This window comes from Catharus ustulatus, chromosome Z, assembly GCF_009819885.2.
Source record: "Catharus ustulatus isolate bCatUst1 chromosome Z, bCatUst1.pri.v2, whole genome shotgun sequence".
Classification (NCBI taxonomy): Eukaryota; Metazoa; Chordata; class Aves; order Passeriformes; family Turdidae; genus Catharus; species Catharus ustulatus.
In genome coordinates this window covers 1227941-1247797 of record NC_046262.2, presented here as the reverse complement: position 1 = coordinate 1247797, position 19857 = coordinate 1227941, and the positions used below count along the sequence as shown (strand labels likewise).

General features: G+C 39.2%; 1 protein-coding gene across 4 annotated transcripts in view; it reads right to left on the bottom strand.

Annotated features, from left to right (window-relative positions):
- The window catches only part of DYM (dymeclin), a 210249-nt gene that overhangs the window by 176175 nt on the left and 14217 nt on the right, over nt 1-19857 (bottom strand). For 2 of the 4 annotated variants that reach the window (XM_033085598.1, XM_033085600.1), the window contains exons 3-7: nt 13298-13350; nt 12571-12664; nt 11153-11289; nt 4624-4696; nt 4279-4371 (exon numbers count right to left, since the gene is read on the bottom strand). In XM_033085598.1, coding sequence (XP_032941489.1) covers nt 4279-4371; nt 4624-4696; nt 11153-11289; nt 12571-12664; nt 13298-13350 — 450 coding nt within the window. The remainder of the gene's footprint in view (nt 1-4278; nt 4372-4623; nt 4697-11152; nt 11290-12570; nt 12665-13297; nt 13351-19857) is intronic. The other 2 variants (XM_033085599.1, XM_033085601.1) reach the window with 1 other exon arrangement.

Genomic DNA, 19857 nt, shown 5'->3' with positions numbered 1-19857 from the left:
TAGACAAAGTTGCCAAAAATGCAAAAGCCACATAGTTTTCTAAATAATGGAGCTACTACAATCTTGATAAAAATTGCTTGAATAGACTCTTTTTAAAAGTACTATTCTGACCCATTCTTTTGAAAGTAACAAAAATAATTAAAATATGGCACTCCTGAGCTGGAACAGAAAACATTTCTTAATCTCTTTGCTCACAACTGGCAAGAAAGAAAGCATAAACATTTCTCATCATCTGTACATGGCACATTTCCTACACTGCAGTTATTTTGCAGAGCTTTACAATCAATTATATTGCCTTTCTTCCTCCTACATTTGACTTTTAAGCTCCCATAAAATGCAGTAAGCATCACTAAATGAGTCAAAACATTGTCAACATTTAAATTTCCAAATAACTAACACTGTACCCTAAAACAACCATAACTAGAGAAAATAAGGGAATGTAATAGAAATATCAACTAACTTGTACTGGCACCACAGGGTGCTACTTAGGAGTGATGTAACCAGATCACAGTATTTCATTTTTCCTCCACATGCATTTATAGTTTTTAATGAAGTGAAAATGCACTGATAACAACCAGATGTTCAGTTATGGATACCAGGTCTTAACAAGCTGCTGAAAGAAGCCTTTATAATTTAAAGCTTTGGGAGCTCCATCCTGCAACAAAATGTTAGCAACAGTTTCTACATAGAAGTCACACAATTAAATACTAACATTGTATCTTTTTGCCGACTATGCACTTCGAATCATTAGTGTACACTCTTGAGTGCTAACATTAGCAAAACTAAAGAAAAAGCAGAGTATCCATAACACACCCAAGGGAACCATAAATCAAACATCAACATAAGGTAACACAAGTGTTACAAGGGACTGCACAAGTCTAATTGTTGAAAACTCTATTTTCTATAAAATTAAACCTGAGACCTTTATCCCTGGCATTCTGTACAATGCAGCACAGCCTGTTTTTCAGAAAGGTAATTCAAGATATTTTTAATAACTCTCAGACACAACACCACAATGTTGCAGAGTCCCAGAGTCCCTACTGCAACCTATTTCTGCCTTAAAGCACATTTGCCTTTTCCAATACAAACTTTGAGAAAGATTTTCTTAAATTTCCTGTAAAAAAACTGAGACACTTCCAGAAATGCTCTGCCTCCCAGAAAGGCTCTGCAGCCTTTCCCAACAACAAAAAAACATTATGTTTCCTAATAAGGGACAGAGATTTGACATTTCTTTTCATCCACATCCCCCATTTTCCTTATTAGTTTTGAGAAAGACAGCTCACCTGCAACTTCCAAGTGTGCTGTAGGTTGTTCTGTAGGCAGAAATGAGCTTATTCTGCCAAGGCTGGTAACTAGAGCAAGCTTAGAGGTGAGTGACTTCTGCCCATACTCTGGAAAAGACTGGAGCTTTCACAAATTCAGTGTCCCTGCCAAGCCCAAACATCTTACATTTAGCATGAGAATGAGTTTGGGTTGGAAGGGACCTTAAAGCCCATCCAGTCCCACCTCCTGCCCTGTCCCAGGCTGCTGCAAGCCCTGTCCAGCCTGGCCTTGGACACTCCAGGGATCCAGGGACAGCCACAGCTGCTCTGGGCACCCTGTGCCAGGGCCTGCCCACCCTCCCAGGCAGCAATTCCTTCCCAATATCCCATCCAGCCCTGCCCTCTGGCACTGGAAGCCATTGCCTGTGTCCTGTCCCTGCATGCCTTGTCCCCAGTCCCTGTGCAGCTCTCCTGGAGCCCCTTCAGGCCCTGCCAGGGGCTCTGAGCTCTCCCTGGAGCCTTCTCTTGTGCAGGGGAGCAGCCCCAGCTGTGCCAGCCTGGCTCCAGAGCAGAGGGGCTCCAGCCCTGCAGCATCTCCGTGGCCTCCTCTGCACTGGCTCCAGCAGCTCCACGTCCTTGTGCTGTTGGAGCCCAGGGCTGGGGCAGCTCTGCAGGTGGGGTCTCACCTGAGCTCAGGGGCACAGGGGCACAATCCCCCTGCCCTGCTGCCCACGCTGGGGGATCAGCCCAGGGCAGGGGAGTTTCTGGGTCCTAGTGCACATGGTTGGGGCAATCCAGCCTCTCACAACCTCTGGACTATAACCAGGATACACCAAAATCCTTCTCCTCAGGGCTGCTCTCCAACCAGCCTGGAACAACTCTGTACCTGCCTGCAAAGCACCACACACAGGTATCCCAAGCACCCAACAGGACATTCAGAACAAGTTCACAACGAAGGAGTGCAAGACATCTGCATTGCTACCTCTGTTCCTACATTCTGAACATGGAGACGGCCTTACATGCTTTAAAAATAATGTTACAGTTTCAGTGAAGGAGAAGAATAGAAGCTTTAACAGGGGTGCAGACGTGCAATATATTCAGACATCAGCTGCTAGCTGTATCAACTCCTTCACCAAACTGCATCCACAGAACCCAAGGGACACACTAATTGTCACTGTTAAGGCTATTGAATGTTCCTAACAAAATCTTTGCTATTCTGAAAGACACTTCGAAGACCAGCTCAGCATGGAGATTTTAATGGTCTGTCACAACAAAAATTCATCTTTAGCAGTATCTTTGCAGACAGACACTGTTACGGTGCCACTGCAAGCTGCCAAAGCTGTCTGTTCTCTCACAGGTGATCCTAAGTCCTGACACAGAGATCATTACAAGTTTGAATATTTCATGTATTCCACTCACTATATTCCTTCCCTAAATTCACATACTCGTCTTGCAGGTCTCTTGATTCATTCCAGTTAAAGACAGAAATGGACTGCTCCCTTGAAATAAAATAGGGAAAGAATCTCTGGTGATACCTGACCAGGGAGAGGGAGGTAAGCAAGAAGTAAACTCCTATGAAAACAATCCTGAGCATTCTGTAGAACAAAATCAATAATAAAGTAATAATACCTTATAACATCTTTTTGAAGAACACAGCTGGACTGTGCATTAAAGAATGCAAGCTTTCCAGTATCTCCTTCCCCCTAACTATTTCTTTTTGGAAGATATGGGAACAAAATTCTTAGTTAAGGCATTATCACATTGTTAAACATATTCTAGTGATAACCAAGACAGTAATACCCATTTTTGTAAGTGTTAGTATTTATTAAAAACCAGCAACATGCTGTTTCTGGAGAAAGTCAGCTAAAAAAACTTACTTGACCAAAAAAAAAAAAAAAAAAAAAACCCCAAGAAAAAAAACAACCCACAAAACAAAAATCTTCCACGTCTCTCTCTTACGAAATACAAGTTTTTGATATAGCTGAATATTAAATTATGAACTTCATAATTTTCTTTTTAAATTAGCCATTTTAGCATTAGATTTTATAGTAATTTAAATGCTTTCAGCAGCTGCTTCTGCTTGCAGCAACCACATTCACACAGGAACAGATGCTGACAGGTTCAGTTGTTGAAGTGGGTGAGGAACAATCACTTTCTTCTGCTGGAAACGCGGAATAAAGGATACCAGACTACACACACACACACAGGTACTTCCAAGAAAGAAAAATACACCCCTGCAGGATTTATGAACTTGCCCGTATATCACAGCTCTCTCAGCCCTTTGTACTTCCTCTAATCTGTTCCAAACAAAGCGTGTATCTGTTCCAGGAAGTCCTGACAAGCTCTGCACAATGACACTCCGAATCACACCACTAATTCATTACATTCTACCCACACAAATCCCTCATGTTAACGTTGACAGAGCTGCATTTAATGACAGCAACGTTTCAAAAAACATTGCATCTTTGTCTGTTTTCCAACCAAAAGAATAATCCCAGATACAAGATAGCAGAGCTTTACTCTACACTGTAACAAACAATCTGAAACTCCTCCAAAGCTGCCAGGCTTCAGTTGGGGCGCTACATTTTAAAGACAGATACAATACAAGTTAACATTAAAGACACTGCTCATTCTACCTCTAGTAAAGTTTATCATGTGGAAAAAAGTTAAAACTCATCCGAAAACTTCCACAAAAGTGAAAGAACACTTTTTTTTTCCCATAAAGAAGAAAGCATGCTCTCTTACATAAAACACTGAAGTATGTTTTATGACACATTTCCCAACAAGACGTGGAATCAGCATTTCTCAAATACAACAGATGCATTAAAAAAAGCCATGTAAACAAATCTGGAGATCTACAGAAACATTCCACTTATTCATTTCTCTTGTCCCTTCTTCAGACATCAATTCACCAGAATTTTAGAAATCAGTATTAAATAGCACAGTATGATTTACTTTTGCAATTTAAACCCCCACAGAACTGCAGAAGAACTTTAGTTTTCACCTTACTGCATACCCCAGAGCTGAAGTGACACCTCCACTGTACCTTCCCCTGTACCATGAGCACAACCATTTCCACCAGTTACTGTCTGTGTGCTGACAGGGGTACCTGAAACAAACGGAATAACTTCTGTTGATGGTTTGAACTGGGTGTGAGATGCTCATCATGTACTTCTTCCAACAGAATATTCAGGTCTGGCACTGGCAGCAGCTTATCATTATCTGTACTGCACCATTGCATGGAACATTCAAATACAACTATTTAAACACTATAAACCCACTACTGCAACTTCCATATTCTCTCAAATGCTCATTTTATAAAAGAAGACTAAGAAAAGAGAAAATTAAAAAGCCTACTTACAAGAGGGGAATTTCAACAATGAGCTGGATGAGGCAGCACAACAGCTCTTCTATGAGGTCTTCACACTCTGCTCCTAAAAAGAAACACATCAAGAGGTTTCTTGGTTTTCAAATAACGAAACAAAGAGCAAAGATTCAAACACACAAATGCAGATGATCAATATCCTAAATAAGGAACAAACACTGGAAGTTCTAGTTACAAAAGGAGATTTTTTTTTCCTGAAATAGAAAGCACTTGAGATTATTAACAGAGAAAATGGTGATGCATTCTCTTTTTTACATAAAAAAGTAATTAACAACTGCATAAATTAAATGAGGTGCTGGTATTGTGGGAATGTGCAAATATTTAACACATCAAGCCTTTCTTTACTAATTACAGAAGATCATATTAAACAGTTATATTACTAACAGCTACACTAACCACTGGTCCACAGTAAAATGTCCTCTCAAAACTCCCTGCACTCCACATCTATTCCCACTGTTTTTTAAACCCAAGCAAAGTATAGAGACAGTTTCATTTTTCTAATACACACTGAGCAACATTTTAAAAGAATGTCAAAAGAATGTAACTATTGAGCTCTTCTAGAGTAATTTAGACACAATTTTTTCATTAATACATATCTATTGAGGAAATTTTATACATTTCAATGACAAGTTGGAGCATGTTAAGTGAACTGAAATAATTCTCTAGTCATATAGAATGGGATAAAATGTATGAAGTGATTCAGAATTATTTAAAAACTTGCAACTACTCTAAGCAATAAAGCTGGACATATTTTACATCAGTAATTTTTAAAAGCAACTGTAACAAAATACTTCCAAGACTCGCTGAGGAAAAAGTTTATTAAAACACTTCAAGTTATCATATAATACTAAAAAATCCCGAGAAGATAAATCTCTTGGCTCATCAGGATTTATTCTGCTTTCAAAAATAAAATTATTATGAGAAACCCACAATGTCATAAAGAAGTGGAGGGTTTTATATGCTGAATGGCTTAAGAGTGGCATAGCTGATCCCCAGCATTACAGCATCACAGCACAGTGATTACCCAAATGCCTGTTTATTCTGTATTTTCAAATAAATAAGTCCTGCCATAAACACAGCTTTATAGCCAGGTTACAGCAGTGTTACCCTGCTTAACCCAATTTTGTTCTTGAATCCAGAACTCAATTTTAAGAAGCACACCAGGGGGAATATTCACTATAAAGCAAAATTATTTCTTTCCACAATCAGTTTATTAAAAACACATTAAAAATTGTCACCTAGTGAACTGCGCATTCTAAAGGAAATCACTTTTTTATCACGGAAACGTGGTTTCCTTTATATAGAATCCCCCATGAGTAACACAATGCAGCTCCTGTTAGTAAAACCAAGAACTGCTCGGAGTATTTAACCTTGGACAGAAACCACAGCCAATAATGGAGCACAGATAATGTATTCTAAAGTAACTTGAATGTGACATTTTCCTAAGGCTTTCTGAACCTAGAAAATGCTTATAAAGCAAGACTGATACTAATTCCCAACAGGTACCTAATTTTTCTCCTAACAGAAGAAAGTGAGAAGAAAAAGGTTAAAAAAGTAAAGTGAGTGCATTTTTAAAACACCATTTTTTTTCCACCACACTGTATGCACAACTCATCTGAACACAGATTATTTGAATATTAAAGAAAGCTTCTTCCTCAAGACAATATTCAAAATAAAGGAAGAAAACACTGGGTTAGCACAGTCACATAGAATGAAAGATGTTATTAAACACACACAAAAAAAAAAAAAAAATTAAAAAAAAAAAAACAACCAGCAGCTTAATTGCTGTAATCAATGTCATTCAGCTACAATAATTAATGTATCCTTTTCCCAATTGGGGCACACACATTCTTGTACAATTTTCATCTTGCCAAGACAATGAGGAGGATGCAAGCCAAATCTATAACGTGAGAGAGAGCTATAAACACGGAACACTCTGTGTTTTCACAAACAATGCCTCTTTCAATAGCAGGATAAAGACAATACACACAAGACTCATTCACATTAATAGATCGCATACTTGGATCAAGGACCTGTAAAGCCTTAGGGAAAGCAAGTACAGGGTGAACCTGTCCAGATAAAATTAGAGCAGGGAGAGGAATCACAGGTGTATCTTCCAAATTCCACTGCAGAAGTGACTGCAATTACACAGGTTTTAAAATATCCAGTTATGCTGAAGTACCATTTTTTCACCAGCTATATTTAAGTCCTCAAACGTGGATTATTTCATTTTGCAAGTAATTCCATGGATTTTGACTTTTTGGTGGGGTTTGTTTCTTTTGAGTCTGGTGTATATGTATATACATATATGCACTTATTTATTTATTTATTTATTTATATACACTTCTAATTTTTTTTTTGCAATACAACTCTTTTCTGTTTGTTTTTACTTTCTCAAAGTTACATACAGACACGGATTAGCACACACTACATAAAATGGCTTATGCAGAGGAAAGCAGAGATGCTAGGAGGCCCCAGTTCTAAAACCAGACTAGTTCCAACATCTTGAGAACTTAACTACTATATTGATATGACCTGATCTGTTGGATGTGTTTAATACCAATACCAGAAAGATACTCGACATGACAAGGTATATCCTCATCTTAGCTGCTACTTGTTTTTCTGCCCTGTTGGTCACACAGAACCTGGACACAAGTATTGAAATAAATAATTCTTTGCAATACACACTTAGGGCTTCCCTAAGTTTTGTGGTTTGATCTTCAGTTCTAATTACTCTCAAAAACTTACAACTTCTACTTAAGAGTGATAATAATGAGTACATAAATTGATTGCCTTCCCTCATTTCCTTTATGTGATAGCTGAACATTCATGAAAACATTTAAGGCTTGAAGTAAATGTGTTGCTGTTTATTCCCTTCTCTATGTCCTAATATTTGCTTTAATATGTCACAAACAGCCCTTAGTAGTAGCCTTGTGTTTAAAAACTTCTCTACAGATAATGAATAGAGCTTCCTACTACAGCTCAGAGAACAGGTTAAATGAATTGATGGTCTGTTTTATAATACAATACTCAGTATGTGCTCTCTTACACCTTTGAGTCACAATAAAAACTGCAGTAATTATGGTAGAAATTATGGGACACAGATAGTGGAAAAATGAATTATTTTAGTGAAACTAACTCCAGTTTCAGCTGAGCAGATGCTGACTCCAGTTTGGGATTTACTGATATCAGGAAATTTTCAGCTGAATCTTCAAGTATATAGGTTTAGTCCCTCTGTGGATTTTCCTGCAATCAAATTTCCCCAATATTCTCCAAAATTATAAGCAAATTCCAGCTATGGATGAAGAGGCAAAGGCTGCACTTCTTGGGCTAAAGAGCCATCTGAAACTCCTCAAAATGAATACACTTCTATTAGTGGTAGGCCTTCTTGTGAAGGAAAACAATAAGCACTATTAGCAGGGACTCAGTCCAGGGCAATTTATTCATTAGGCTAAAAGCACACTCATGCACTCAAACCTCAAAAAAATCCCCATTTTATGACAAAAAGCACCATCACACAGCTTTCTTCTGAGCCTCAAGCACAGCCTAGTAGGAAGAAGTACAAACTGGACATTCAGAAAAAAGTGAATGCATATAAACTGTAAAATCTGAGAGGAGAATTATTCCAGATAAGGAAACTATTAAAAATGCTACCTTTGGAATCATGGCTATGTCACATAGAGTTTGTATTTCTGAGCAGTGACAGGGGTATTTTCCACAGACAAAACTCTCATAGGTTATAATTATACATTTCCTCCTGAGACACCAAATATCCTGAAGCAGGTGCTGATGTGGTGCCTGACTGCAGTGTGAGTTTCCTGATGTACTGACATCACAGTTACATGCTCTGAGCTCCCAGGCACTGTACTCAAACCAGAGAGTGTGGTACCACCAGATATTGTCCAACCAGAAGGATAAAAATGTGATGTTAGGAGGGAAACAAACACCACCAGAGAGTGATTTCCAAAGGGGTAGTGAGATGATCCTGAAAAGAACAATAACCTTTTCTCAGAAGGCTAAGAGACTGAACAAAGCATAAGAAAATGGACCACAGAGTAGAGAGGTTGTTTGTGGTGTTGGGTGGTTGCACTGTTCTTTCCACTAACTACTGACCAGGCAGTAAGGAAATACAGAACCTTCAAAATTCAGACGTTGTAATAAAACTTTTTTAATATGGATCTTTTATTTGCATCATACAGTATAATAATAATGTCTTTCATAAGACTTGTTTTATCGTAGTCACAATTGAAGAATTACAAATAATGCCAAGCTCTGGGAAATGAAAAAATAGTAAGGATGACTAAGAACTTAATTTTTAAAAAGCATGTTCACCAAATATAGTAAAATTTCCGTAAGAGTACTAATAAATATATGTAAAATTAAGAGGAATATAGGAATAATAATAATAATAATAATAATAATAGTCCATCATATTAACAGGAATATTCTACTTTCCAAAAAGTAGAAACCAAAAATTCAAGCTACACTTAATTATAAAAATACAAACAATAAAACATTTCATATTTTTTTTGCTTACTTTTAACAGTCCCAACTGTTAAACTACACAACTACAGTTTATGACAATTCAATCACGATACTTCACCTTCCTATAGCTGCGCATAAGAGCTATAGGAAGGTATATGCCTCATTACCACCTTCTGTAGATATTTAAAAGTACTATTTTTAGGAATTAAACCCAATTGCTCTGTAACCTCAGCATGTCATGAACCACAACACCCTGAGGAAGTTCACAAAAGCCATCTCCAACTGGAAACCCAAAGAGGAGCTGAGGAGCAGCTCATTTCCTGCCTCACCAGCAGACCACACACAATTACCTTCCTAATCAACAACATCCCATGAACAATCTGCTCAGAGGTAATTGCTAAGTACATTTGCCATCAATATGCACAGAATTATCGCTAATAAATGTCACTGTGAATTACAGTCAAGTGCTACTAGACATGGTATAAACATGGCTCTACCCTCGTGACAAGAATCACTTTCCACACCACACTGCGAGGAACTCCCAGTGCAAGGAATAAAGATCACAGGAGTTCCAGCTGACAAAAGTCTCAGCTTTTCCACCCATCCCACTGTGGCAGGCTGTACACTGAAGCAAGAGGTGAGCCATTTTTTTAATCCAGGAATAGATCCACAGGCAGTCTGCAGGGATAGTTTATACACAATCAGATATTCTTTCCCAGTGCATCAGCGAGCTGACTTCCCTCCTGGAGATCACTCATCACCGTTTAAATACATTAAACCATTTCAACATGTAGCACTTAATCCTTTGGCACCACAATTCTGATTTCCCCAGAGTACTGGCAGGCGCCAAGGAGTTAAACAGATTTTAATGAACAGTTTTCACTGCTCGACGAGCAAGCAGCAACTCGGTGCTCTCAACACGTGTCCTCGTTGCAGGAAATCCACAATCCAACTCTTGGTTGTTCTCACACCATCCACTCACACTGCTCTAGCATTCTGAGACTTTTTAGGCTTCATGCAACAAACAACTTGCAATTACACACTGAACAGCACTTGGACTTGGCAGTGCTGGCTTAGCCGTCTGACTTGATGATCTTAGAGGGCTTTTCCGGCCTAAATGACTCCACAATTTACAACAAAGCAAAAGAAATCAAGGCTCCCATGGCAGCATTATCCATCATGCATTTTGTGAGAGCATTTTGATACAGGGCTACACAAAGATTTGTGGCACACAGTGTTCAGAGTGTCTTTTTGTTGTAATGCAACTGATTTTGAATGCATTTGTATTATTCTTATTCAAAGACAATACCTTCTTCCTTGAGCATCTCTCCTGCCATCTTCCATCTCATGTAACACACACTCCATTTCCTGGACATAAGCCCATTTTAGTAATTCTGCCTAAATTCTGTGACTTTTCCTGTACTGTTGTATAAGCTATTGCCTCCAAATTAAATTTTAGCAGCTGCTTTCTCAAGGGGTCAGTTCTAACCAAAGGGCTTCTACTTTCCTTCACTAGAGCCCTAAAAATAGCATTAATTCCACTCTGTGGCTGTTCTTGGTTTATGAAAAATATGTGAAAAGATTCAATAAATTGCAATATCAATGTTCCCATGCTGGTATGTGGTCACCTTCACCCCAATTCTGTTCTGTTCCTCTGAAGAGGACCATTACCACCTTTCAAACTGCATGAAAATCACTAAAGCTCAGGTAGGCCTTCAGCACCACATCTCAACAGCTGTTCAAAAAAAGTCAGATTAAGCCAAACTGAACTCTCTAATCTCTTAATTTCTGGTTTTAAAGCAAAGTCTGGGATTCAGAGTCTAAAAAAAACCATAGAATCATAGAATTACTTAAACCTAAAGCATCTGAGGGAAAAGACCCTTAAAATCAAGTACAGCCATTAAATTATTTAACACACTAGTCTAGTATTAAACCATGTCCCTACATGCACATCTACAAACATCAGGACATTCAATTTTCTCATGGGATGTTTGTTTCACTAGCACTTGTGTGTACCCACCATATGAGCTTGGTCCTGGCTTCTCCTCATAAGTAAAATGAAGTTGCAGCTCCTCTTCTGACATTCGACTGATGAATACTTTCAACAAACAGCAAATTATGAACAGTGCATTGTGAGCCTGCCAGATAAAGAGGTGGCTAGAAAAGAAACAGGAACAAACAAGAGTCAGTAATGCTTCACCAGCAAACATGTATCAAAAACCACAAGAAAATAAATGTCAGAGTAGACAAAGTTCTACAGTTGAAGCAAGGAAAAGTCGAAGAGTTTAAGCAAGGAGTCTGCAGTTGATGCTACAGAAAACACAATGGGAACGTATTCAAAAGTAGTTTTGAAAATACAACCTTATCCTTAACAACATTTGTACCATTACAAACACCACAGTAGACAGAACTCTTTGAGGAACTCACCAAACAGTTCAGCAAACTTCTAGGGGTCTCTAGACACTATGGAATCAAGGCACACAGATATTTGAAAATTTCCAACAGGTTCAGCCCAGAAAGTTTTCTGGTTCTCTGAACCTCAGCCCTTCTCCCAGGTAAACAGCCTTCAGGTGACAGTAGGCATTTGTGGACTCCATGAGCACCAGACAGCAGGATTTTCTTATGCAACACACACAGGTATTTCCTAAGCTTTCTGAATTAAAGGGAAATACAGCTGCATAACATTTTTTGAGTGCCAGTAAGCAACTGCTGAGGAGCCCATGCAACAGCACAAGTCAACTACTGCCCAAAGCTGTACTTCCAATGTATCTTAGGATTAAAACAGCAATAGCTATCTGGGCACAAGTAACTTCTTACTTCACATGTGAGTAAAAAATCTGATGGGAGTCCTGGGAACAAGGAGGAATTCCAGCCCCAGATCTGATGAAAGTGGGACATTTATCTGTGGGTATGAGGGAACAACTACAGAAAGCCTCTTGCAAAAAAACTGCAGTGCTGCATGAGTAACCTGCTGGAGTTTTCTCCTACTGCTGAAAGGCGGCAAACAAAACCAGTAAGAGCTGCATGACATCACTTGAACACTATTTTGATCCATATTTACATATTTATAGATACAAATATTTAAAATATTTCCAAGATAGAATACTGGCTCATACATTAAGTTCAGCTAAAAAGTTCAGATAATTCTTAAACATCTCCATCCCAGCAGTAGCCATAGCTTACACCATTTATATAAAAATGTGTTCACATAACACACAAATATGTCTTTTTCCACAGAAATCTATGTACCTATTACGCTTAATTTCTGTGTTTAGAAAAGTACTAGACACTTGTTCTGTTTCAAACAACAGTTTAAGAAAATTCTAAGGTTTGATCTGTGAGCATGTTAATTAGCAGAGTACAAAAATTCAAGAGCTAGCTACAAAAGGAACATTAAAAAAATCAAATGGCATGCACAGCTCTTTTCTGGGAACTTACTTCTGACATTCTGCTGAAATTTTTAACTCTTTGGTTCTAGAAAGAAAGACTTTAATCAATGATCCAAGGTTTCCTGTTCGAGGATTCTTCTCAACTAGATGAAGAAAAATAAGATACAATTACAAAGCATGCATAAACTGACACTATTTCAAATAATATATAGAAAAAAAAAACAAATTTCAATGTCTTAAATATTTCTAAATAAAGCACAGTATGTCTTGCTTTTCTGTACACACATTCTTCTTCCACAATTCTCCAGTACATGGTTTACTAGTCCATAATTGTTTTCTAAATACTATTAATCCTAGATTTAAAATATCCCTAACATGGGATACTCATACTCATACTTCTTCCTTTCCCAGACTTGTCTGCAGCACAACAGCCTCCTATCAGGAAACTGGGCAGGTCTTCACAACTACCTTTTACCATCTCGTAACACCACTGATCACATTTATATCATCCTTCCTTTCACCCTCTCATTTTCTCCCCGTACTGATCAGCTTAAAGGGCAAAGGGAAAAAGACATAGTAAAGATAGAATTATTTGTTTTAAACCTTGCAATCATATCAAGTTCTGTAAACCAGTTAAGAGCGGCAGTAAACACACTCTACACTGCTCTAATCTTACTAGGGCAACATACAGCAATACAACAAAGGCATAAAACATGGATGCTGTTTCCCAATTTTTCTGGTGAAGTACTTATAAAAAAGATGGCACAATATCTCACCTAAAGACTTGCAGACTGAGATTGTGGCTTCTTCCAAGAGCTTTAAATCAGCACTAGGTAGGAGGAAAAGAGAACAAAAATGGTTACACAAGCAGTTGGGTTCCTGTACTTGAAACAAAAATTCATTAGAAAATAGTAATGAAATCTTTCTATGAAGCACTTAATTTTAGCCATCCATTAGCTTGTGGAGGTCAGTTAGTCCAACCTCCCTGCTCAAGTGGGATCTCCTAGAGCCAGCAGCCCCAGACTATGTCCAAGTGGCTTTTGAGTACCCCCACAAACTCTCTGAGCAACTCCTTCCAACCCTCCGTCATCCTAACACTAGGCAGTGCAATACAGTTTTGAAGTACCACAACTACAAAACAGGAAACTAATATTCAAAAGTGAATTGTTCATCAGAGTGAAATTTTGTTGGTGTCTTCTCCCAGGGAACAAGGGACAGGATGAGTGAAAATGGCCTCAAGCTGTCTCAAGGGAGTTTTAGGTTGGACATCAGGGAAAATTCCTCCATGGAAAGGGCTGTCCAGCTCTGGCACAGTTACTCCAGGCAGTGGTGGAGTCCCCAGCCCTGGAGAGATTTAAAAGTGTGGTTGTGGCACTTGGGGACATGGGTCAGTGGTGGCCTGGGCAGAGCTGGTAAATGGCTGGACTCCATGGGCTTTGTAGGTTTTTACAACCCAGATGATTCTTGATTCCATGTGCACTTTATTACTGCTAGTTTTGCAGCTTCAGTGCTGCCATGCTCAGTTTGGTATCACTGAAAGCACAAATAGAACAGCAGCCTACAGAAAGAATTTGAACTTCTTTTACAAGAAATTTCACATGAAATGACGCACTTTTAAAAACGTGAATAAAAGAAACCTCGATCTGACATTTAACCTCAAGCTAAGCAGCTCTTTCCTTTTAACTAACGTTATTATACTAGTGCAGCAATCACAGCAGATACAGCAAATTGTTTGTAACTTCATTAATTGCCTCGTGATACGCCTCAGAAAAACATCATCTGAAAACAACAATAAAGCACTAAAGCAAAACCTGACAGCAACCACTGAAACCACACCAGCTGCGTCAAACACATACTTCTGACCTACCAGTGCAAGGCAACTGATCCTCAAAAACATCCTTAACAGATGGGAAAACAAAACAAATCATCAGATGCTGTGCTCACTACCACACTGAGCAATGCGAATATTAATAACTAAAGGGCACCCTGCTCCACCACTCTCATCATTAAAAGTTTTTCCTTTTATCTTGTCTGAATCCACCCTCTTCTAGTTTAAAACTGTCACCTCTTGTCACATCATGAAGGCCCTGCTGCTCAGTGTTTTGGAAGAGATGGTAGAGCCTCTACACAGACTGAACATGTAGCCTGACGTTCAGGGACTCCTGAAGTTCAACAAATTAAAGGACATTCAAAAAAAAATTAGTTCAATGCTTGCAGTCATAAATTAGTCCTCCTTTCTTTCCGAAGCTCAGTGAAGTCTTTTTAAATTTGCATGCTAATCCAGTTTACAACACACTATTGCATCAACCTGAGATTATCAGCTGTACTGTGTGGGAAGCTGCTAAACCAGCTCCTGTGCTGAAAACCCTGTGGAGCCATGCTCTTGGAAGCTGTGGAGTTTGAGCTGTTCCCCAACTCATGAGGACTAGAAGACACTGTAGAAAGAGCAGTCAAAAGAATTATTTCAAAACCCTTCAATAGGAAACTACTCAGGATAGAGACATCAAACAAATTAAGTTTTAAGATGCCTGCAAATTTTCTTAGTATATCAGACTAATTTACTGTGCAGAGAACTGACAGCTGAGACAGCTCTTCACCTACAGCTGAATATCCTAAGACAACTTCAGATTATGCAGATTAGCTTGTCCTGATATCAATTACCAGCATTCATTCTTCTCTTACAAACTGCTTTGAAACACAAGATTCAGAAAGAATAAGCTTACACTTTGATATATACTTTGAAAACATTAGGCTTGGTCTCAAAGGTGGTCTCTTGTTCCAGCGCTACAAACATGCAGAGTAATTAAAAACAAATGGTATTGAGCAAGAACACCAGCAACTACGGACAACAGTTTTCTAGGTCTATGTGACCTTACACTTTTTAAAAAAAACAAAAACTTCTAAATTTGCCCAGCTGGCTGCTTGTCATCAGGATTTATTCCTTCCCAAGACCTGGCAGGCAGGGAGGGTGAACATCACAATGGACAACAACTCAGCAGAGAGTTCTTAGGTACTGAAAAATCATAATCTAAGACAACATGACCCCTCCCACTATCCAAAGATCCTGGAGACACAGCCAGAGTGGTTATTGTAATTGCTCCAGGATTTAAACCATAAATGCAGACATTCAGCTTTGAATTATGGTTCATTTTTTCCCTAATTTCTAAGGTTAGGTTTCAAAGTGTAGCATTCTTACAGATTTTTTTTTTCTTCTCTTTGACTTATTAAAACCCACACAAAGTCCTCAAAAAAATTCCAGTGTTGTTTAATTTCTACAGGTTGCCAAGTCTACAAGGATCAAAACCAGTGGCAAAGCAAGCAAGGCTTTCAGATCTTCAGCAAAGCTTTTAACACTCAAGTAGTTCTTTTTCATACTAAAATGAAGTTTAACACTTAAAAATTAACTACAGCCCATTGCCTCTTATTCAACAAGAACACAAAAGTGAATTTTGCCACACTCAAGAGCAGGCAACAGCTACTGCAAAATTTCAGTTCACCCAAAAAAAACACCTAGTGAGGGGGAATTACAGCAGAAATATCACCCCAGCAGACACACACCAGTGACATATTCAATACTGTTACACCCCAAGGATGAATTCATGGAGACAGTATCGTGGAGGGGTACAAAACATAGCAACTCATTCCTAAACACCTTGGGCCAAACCCAGCAGTGACTTTCTTTCCTTTGACTGGCCAAGAAAGAGAAGTGAGAGACATGGGAAAAGGTGTCTGTGTATTTTCTTGTGCAGTAAAGAGACAGAAAACAAACTGCATTAAGATTTGGGCAGAAGATATCAGAGGCAAGATTCACAAGGTGGCACAAAAGAAACGGCACAACCACCAGTGTCACTGACCTTTCTCTACAGTTCCTGTGGAAATGAGATCTGGTGAATGAACGAATATAAGAATGGAAACTCAACACTGAAACATCCGTCCTCTCATTAAGCCACACAGAACACTGCTAGTAAGTACTTGAATTATATTTCAGCTCTAACAAGAGCAAGGACCGTAAAGTGAAGCTCCTACAATGCCAAAGTTCCAATTCTCTCTGAAAACCCTCACCTGAGGAATACAGATTGCCCTGTTGTCAAATATCTGTCAAATACACGTCCGGAGCACACATCTGATGAGGAGCAGCTGAGGGAGCTGGGAAAGGGGCTCAGCCTGGAGAAAAGGAGGTTCAAGGGGGACCTTGTGGCTCTGCACAACTCCCTGCCAGGAGGGGACAGCCGGGGGGATTTGGGATCTTATCCCAGGGAACAGGGACAGGAGGAGAGGAAACAGCCTCAGGCTGGGCCAGAGGAGAGTCAGGGTGGATACTGGAGAAAATTTTTTCATGGAAAGAGCTCCCCCAGCTCTGGAGCTGCTGCCCAGGGCAGTGATGGAGTTGGCATCACAGGAGGGATTTAAAAGCCATATAGATGTGGCACCTGGGGACATGGATTAGAAAACACAGAGGTAACGAACAGTTATATTAAGGATGGAGTGTAAAATTTCCCCTGCTCTAGGAGAAACACTTGGTATATTCACAGTATGAAACAGATTATCTATTGCTAGTAATAAAAAGGCAGTAAGTATGAAAAGCTGGCTGATGGCTCTGCTGAACATCAGTCAGGAGAAACCCAGGCACCCCAGTCACATCCAGGGAGCTCTGCCCTGGACAGGACACCTCTGTGGAAACTGGTCACATGCACATGGAACAAACTCTGAGGGTGGTGGGGTCCTCACACAAGTTGCTCACAGAAGCTGTGGCTGCCCCACCCCTGGCAGTGTCCAAGGCCAGGCTGGACAGAGCTTGGAGCAGCCTGGGACAGTGGAAGGTGTTCTTGCCCATGGCAGGGGTGTGGAATGGGATGATTTTTAAGATCCCTTCCAACTCAAACTGTTTTGGGCTTCTGTGACACCAGCTTCAAGCCACGGACCTTTAACAGCACGATCACAGTGACCTGGGTGAGTTTGCACATGCACCTCAACTGGCACGACCTGCACTGAACCACCTTGCTTTCAGAGAGCAGTACATATTTACATATTCACCAGTTCTACAGTTTTCCAAGAAATGAACAAAAGGTATCACCTGATGTGGTGATTCAAACAGGCTGTGAACATATGGGACAAACAGAACAGATTCAAAGCAGAATATTCCTATCCATACAGACTTTACTGGCTCAGTTGGACACAGCAAATTTGTGAGGTGCATGGCTGCTTCCCACACACTTCAGAAAAAAATTCCAGGCTTCACAGGAGTTCCTCCCTCATCCTGTGATCTGATGGGCAGCATTTTTCAAGTACTTAATAAAAAAAAGAAATAATTTTATTTGCTTTTTTTATGTAGAGGCTAAGTCTACAGACTTCAGCAAAACTAAAATTAATAATAGTGAAATTTGCTTCCTTGACAGCACAGCCATATTTAAAGAAAATTGGTTTGTCTTTGTTTATTTTAAAGGTATCCAAACAAGAGAGGTTTTTACAGTGGCAGTGGTTGTTTTCACCATGTAATAAGAATATTCTGCATACCAATTGTCACTAAACCACTCCACACACAGGGAGCATCTGTGTGACTGCAGCTAACACACACGAGTGGTGAAAGTAAAGAGTAATCAAGGATAATCATTATTTCATTGGGATTTAATCACTTTAGTGTTTGCAATCACTCATCACACTCCAAAGAGTTTCTTCATTGGGAAGTTAGTTTTCTGAAAGAAAAACTCTTTTCAGTAGAGGTGGGAAAGAATGGCAAATTGAGCAGTCTGTTTGTCAGTAAAACTTCATCATTTTCATTGACTGCAGATTTTTATTTCTGGCTTCTTACAACCAAAAAGCAGGATCCTGCAGTCAGTTATTCTGGCATGTATTGTAAAAAACATTACTTCCAAAAAGAAAAGGATGGGGAAAAAAGAAAAAGGGAAAAAACAAACATTATAAATATGATTATTTTCAAATGGCTGAATTCAGCTGCTTTACTTTAAATTTACTACCAATCAGTCTTCAGCAAAACCATATTTATTAAGACAGTGAAGGTTGTTTCCTGACAGCAGCCAACTTTGAATGTGATTTCGTTTTAACAGCAACACAATTTGTTTCAAAGTTGCAGTGGTTTCTGTTAAAGTATCTCCACATAACAAGAGAAAGCATTCTGCCTAAAAGCTGCAATTATAAACATACTCACATCACAACACCTGCCCTTAGCATAGTAAGAAAAATCCCAAACCAATGCAGCCCTCTATAAAAGGAGGGGGAAAAGCCAAAACCAGCAGCTTTCCTGACAGTTTTTTCCTCAGAGTAAGGCCTTTTTTCTTTGCCATTGAACACAAAACAGAAGAACCAGCCCATTTACTAAATTCATACTGTGGGAATGCTGGTTTTAATGGACTAGTTGGAGGACAGACATCAAAGAATATAAGGCAGTATATGATTTATTGTACCATTTAAAAAATGTACCATGTTAAGGCAACATAAAAGCTTCCCATCTTTATGTCTTTCCATTAAAGGCCCATGCACATTATTCTTGAACTAGCAACTCATTAATAACTCTGGGGAAGGAACAAAGCAGAACAGTAAATATTAAGCACATGATTTTCAGCAAGTTCTGCTTTAGTTAACTTTAAGTTTTCCATCAGAAAATAATTGTAACTAATACCACCACTAAGGAAGAGGTTGCATACTTGGTAGCAAATCACAGAAAAGCCAGACAAACACAAAATCCGCCTAGACTGAGAGCAAACGCTCCAAAGCAAACCTCATAGCTCTTAATCCTGACAGTAACTTAAAAAATCATCCAGAAAAGCTGCATTTAATTTTTCCAATATCCAAACACTCTTGGATTGATAGGTCAGTCACCTAAAGTATAGAAGTGGCAGATTTAAGTGGTTTTATACTATTTTAATTCAGCTCCCACAAATCCATTCTGTGCAACAAATAAGGACCCATGAAGGAAAAAAAAAATGAACATGCAGGAGTGTGAAATTAGCCTACCAAGTACTTCCTAATGGCTGAAACCAGAAATGTCTCAGCAGATACTTCTACAGTACCTGCTCAGCACTCATGATTCGCTTCATGGAAGAGGATATCACAATAAACCCTTCACAGTGAAAAGCAGGGGGCAACCTAAAACTAAACTGCTGGAAGCTGTTCCTTTGACTGCCATTAATGCCTGCAGCACTTATTTGCTCCCACTTGTAGACTGTGAAAGGCCTCAGTGGCTTTCTTGACCTGCCAGATACCCAGGCTGGCTTTGGCTGTTACTATTCACTCATGCCAGGAGAGCTGCAGACAGTGAGCAGGGATTTACCATCAGCTCATTTCTGATTATTGACAGCTGATATTCCCTCTTAATATT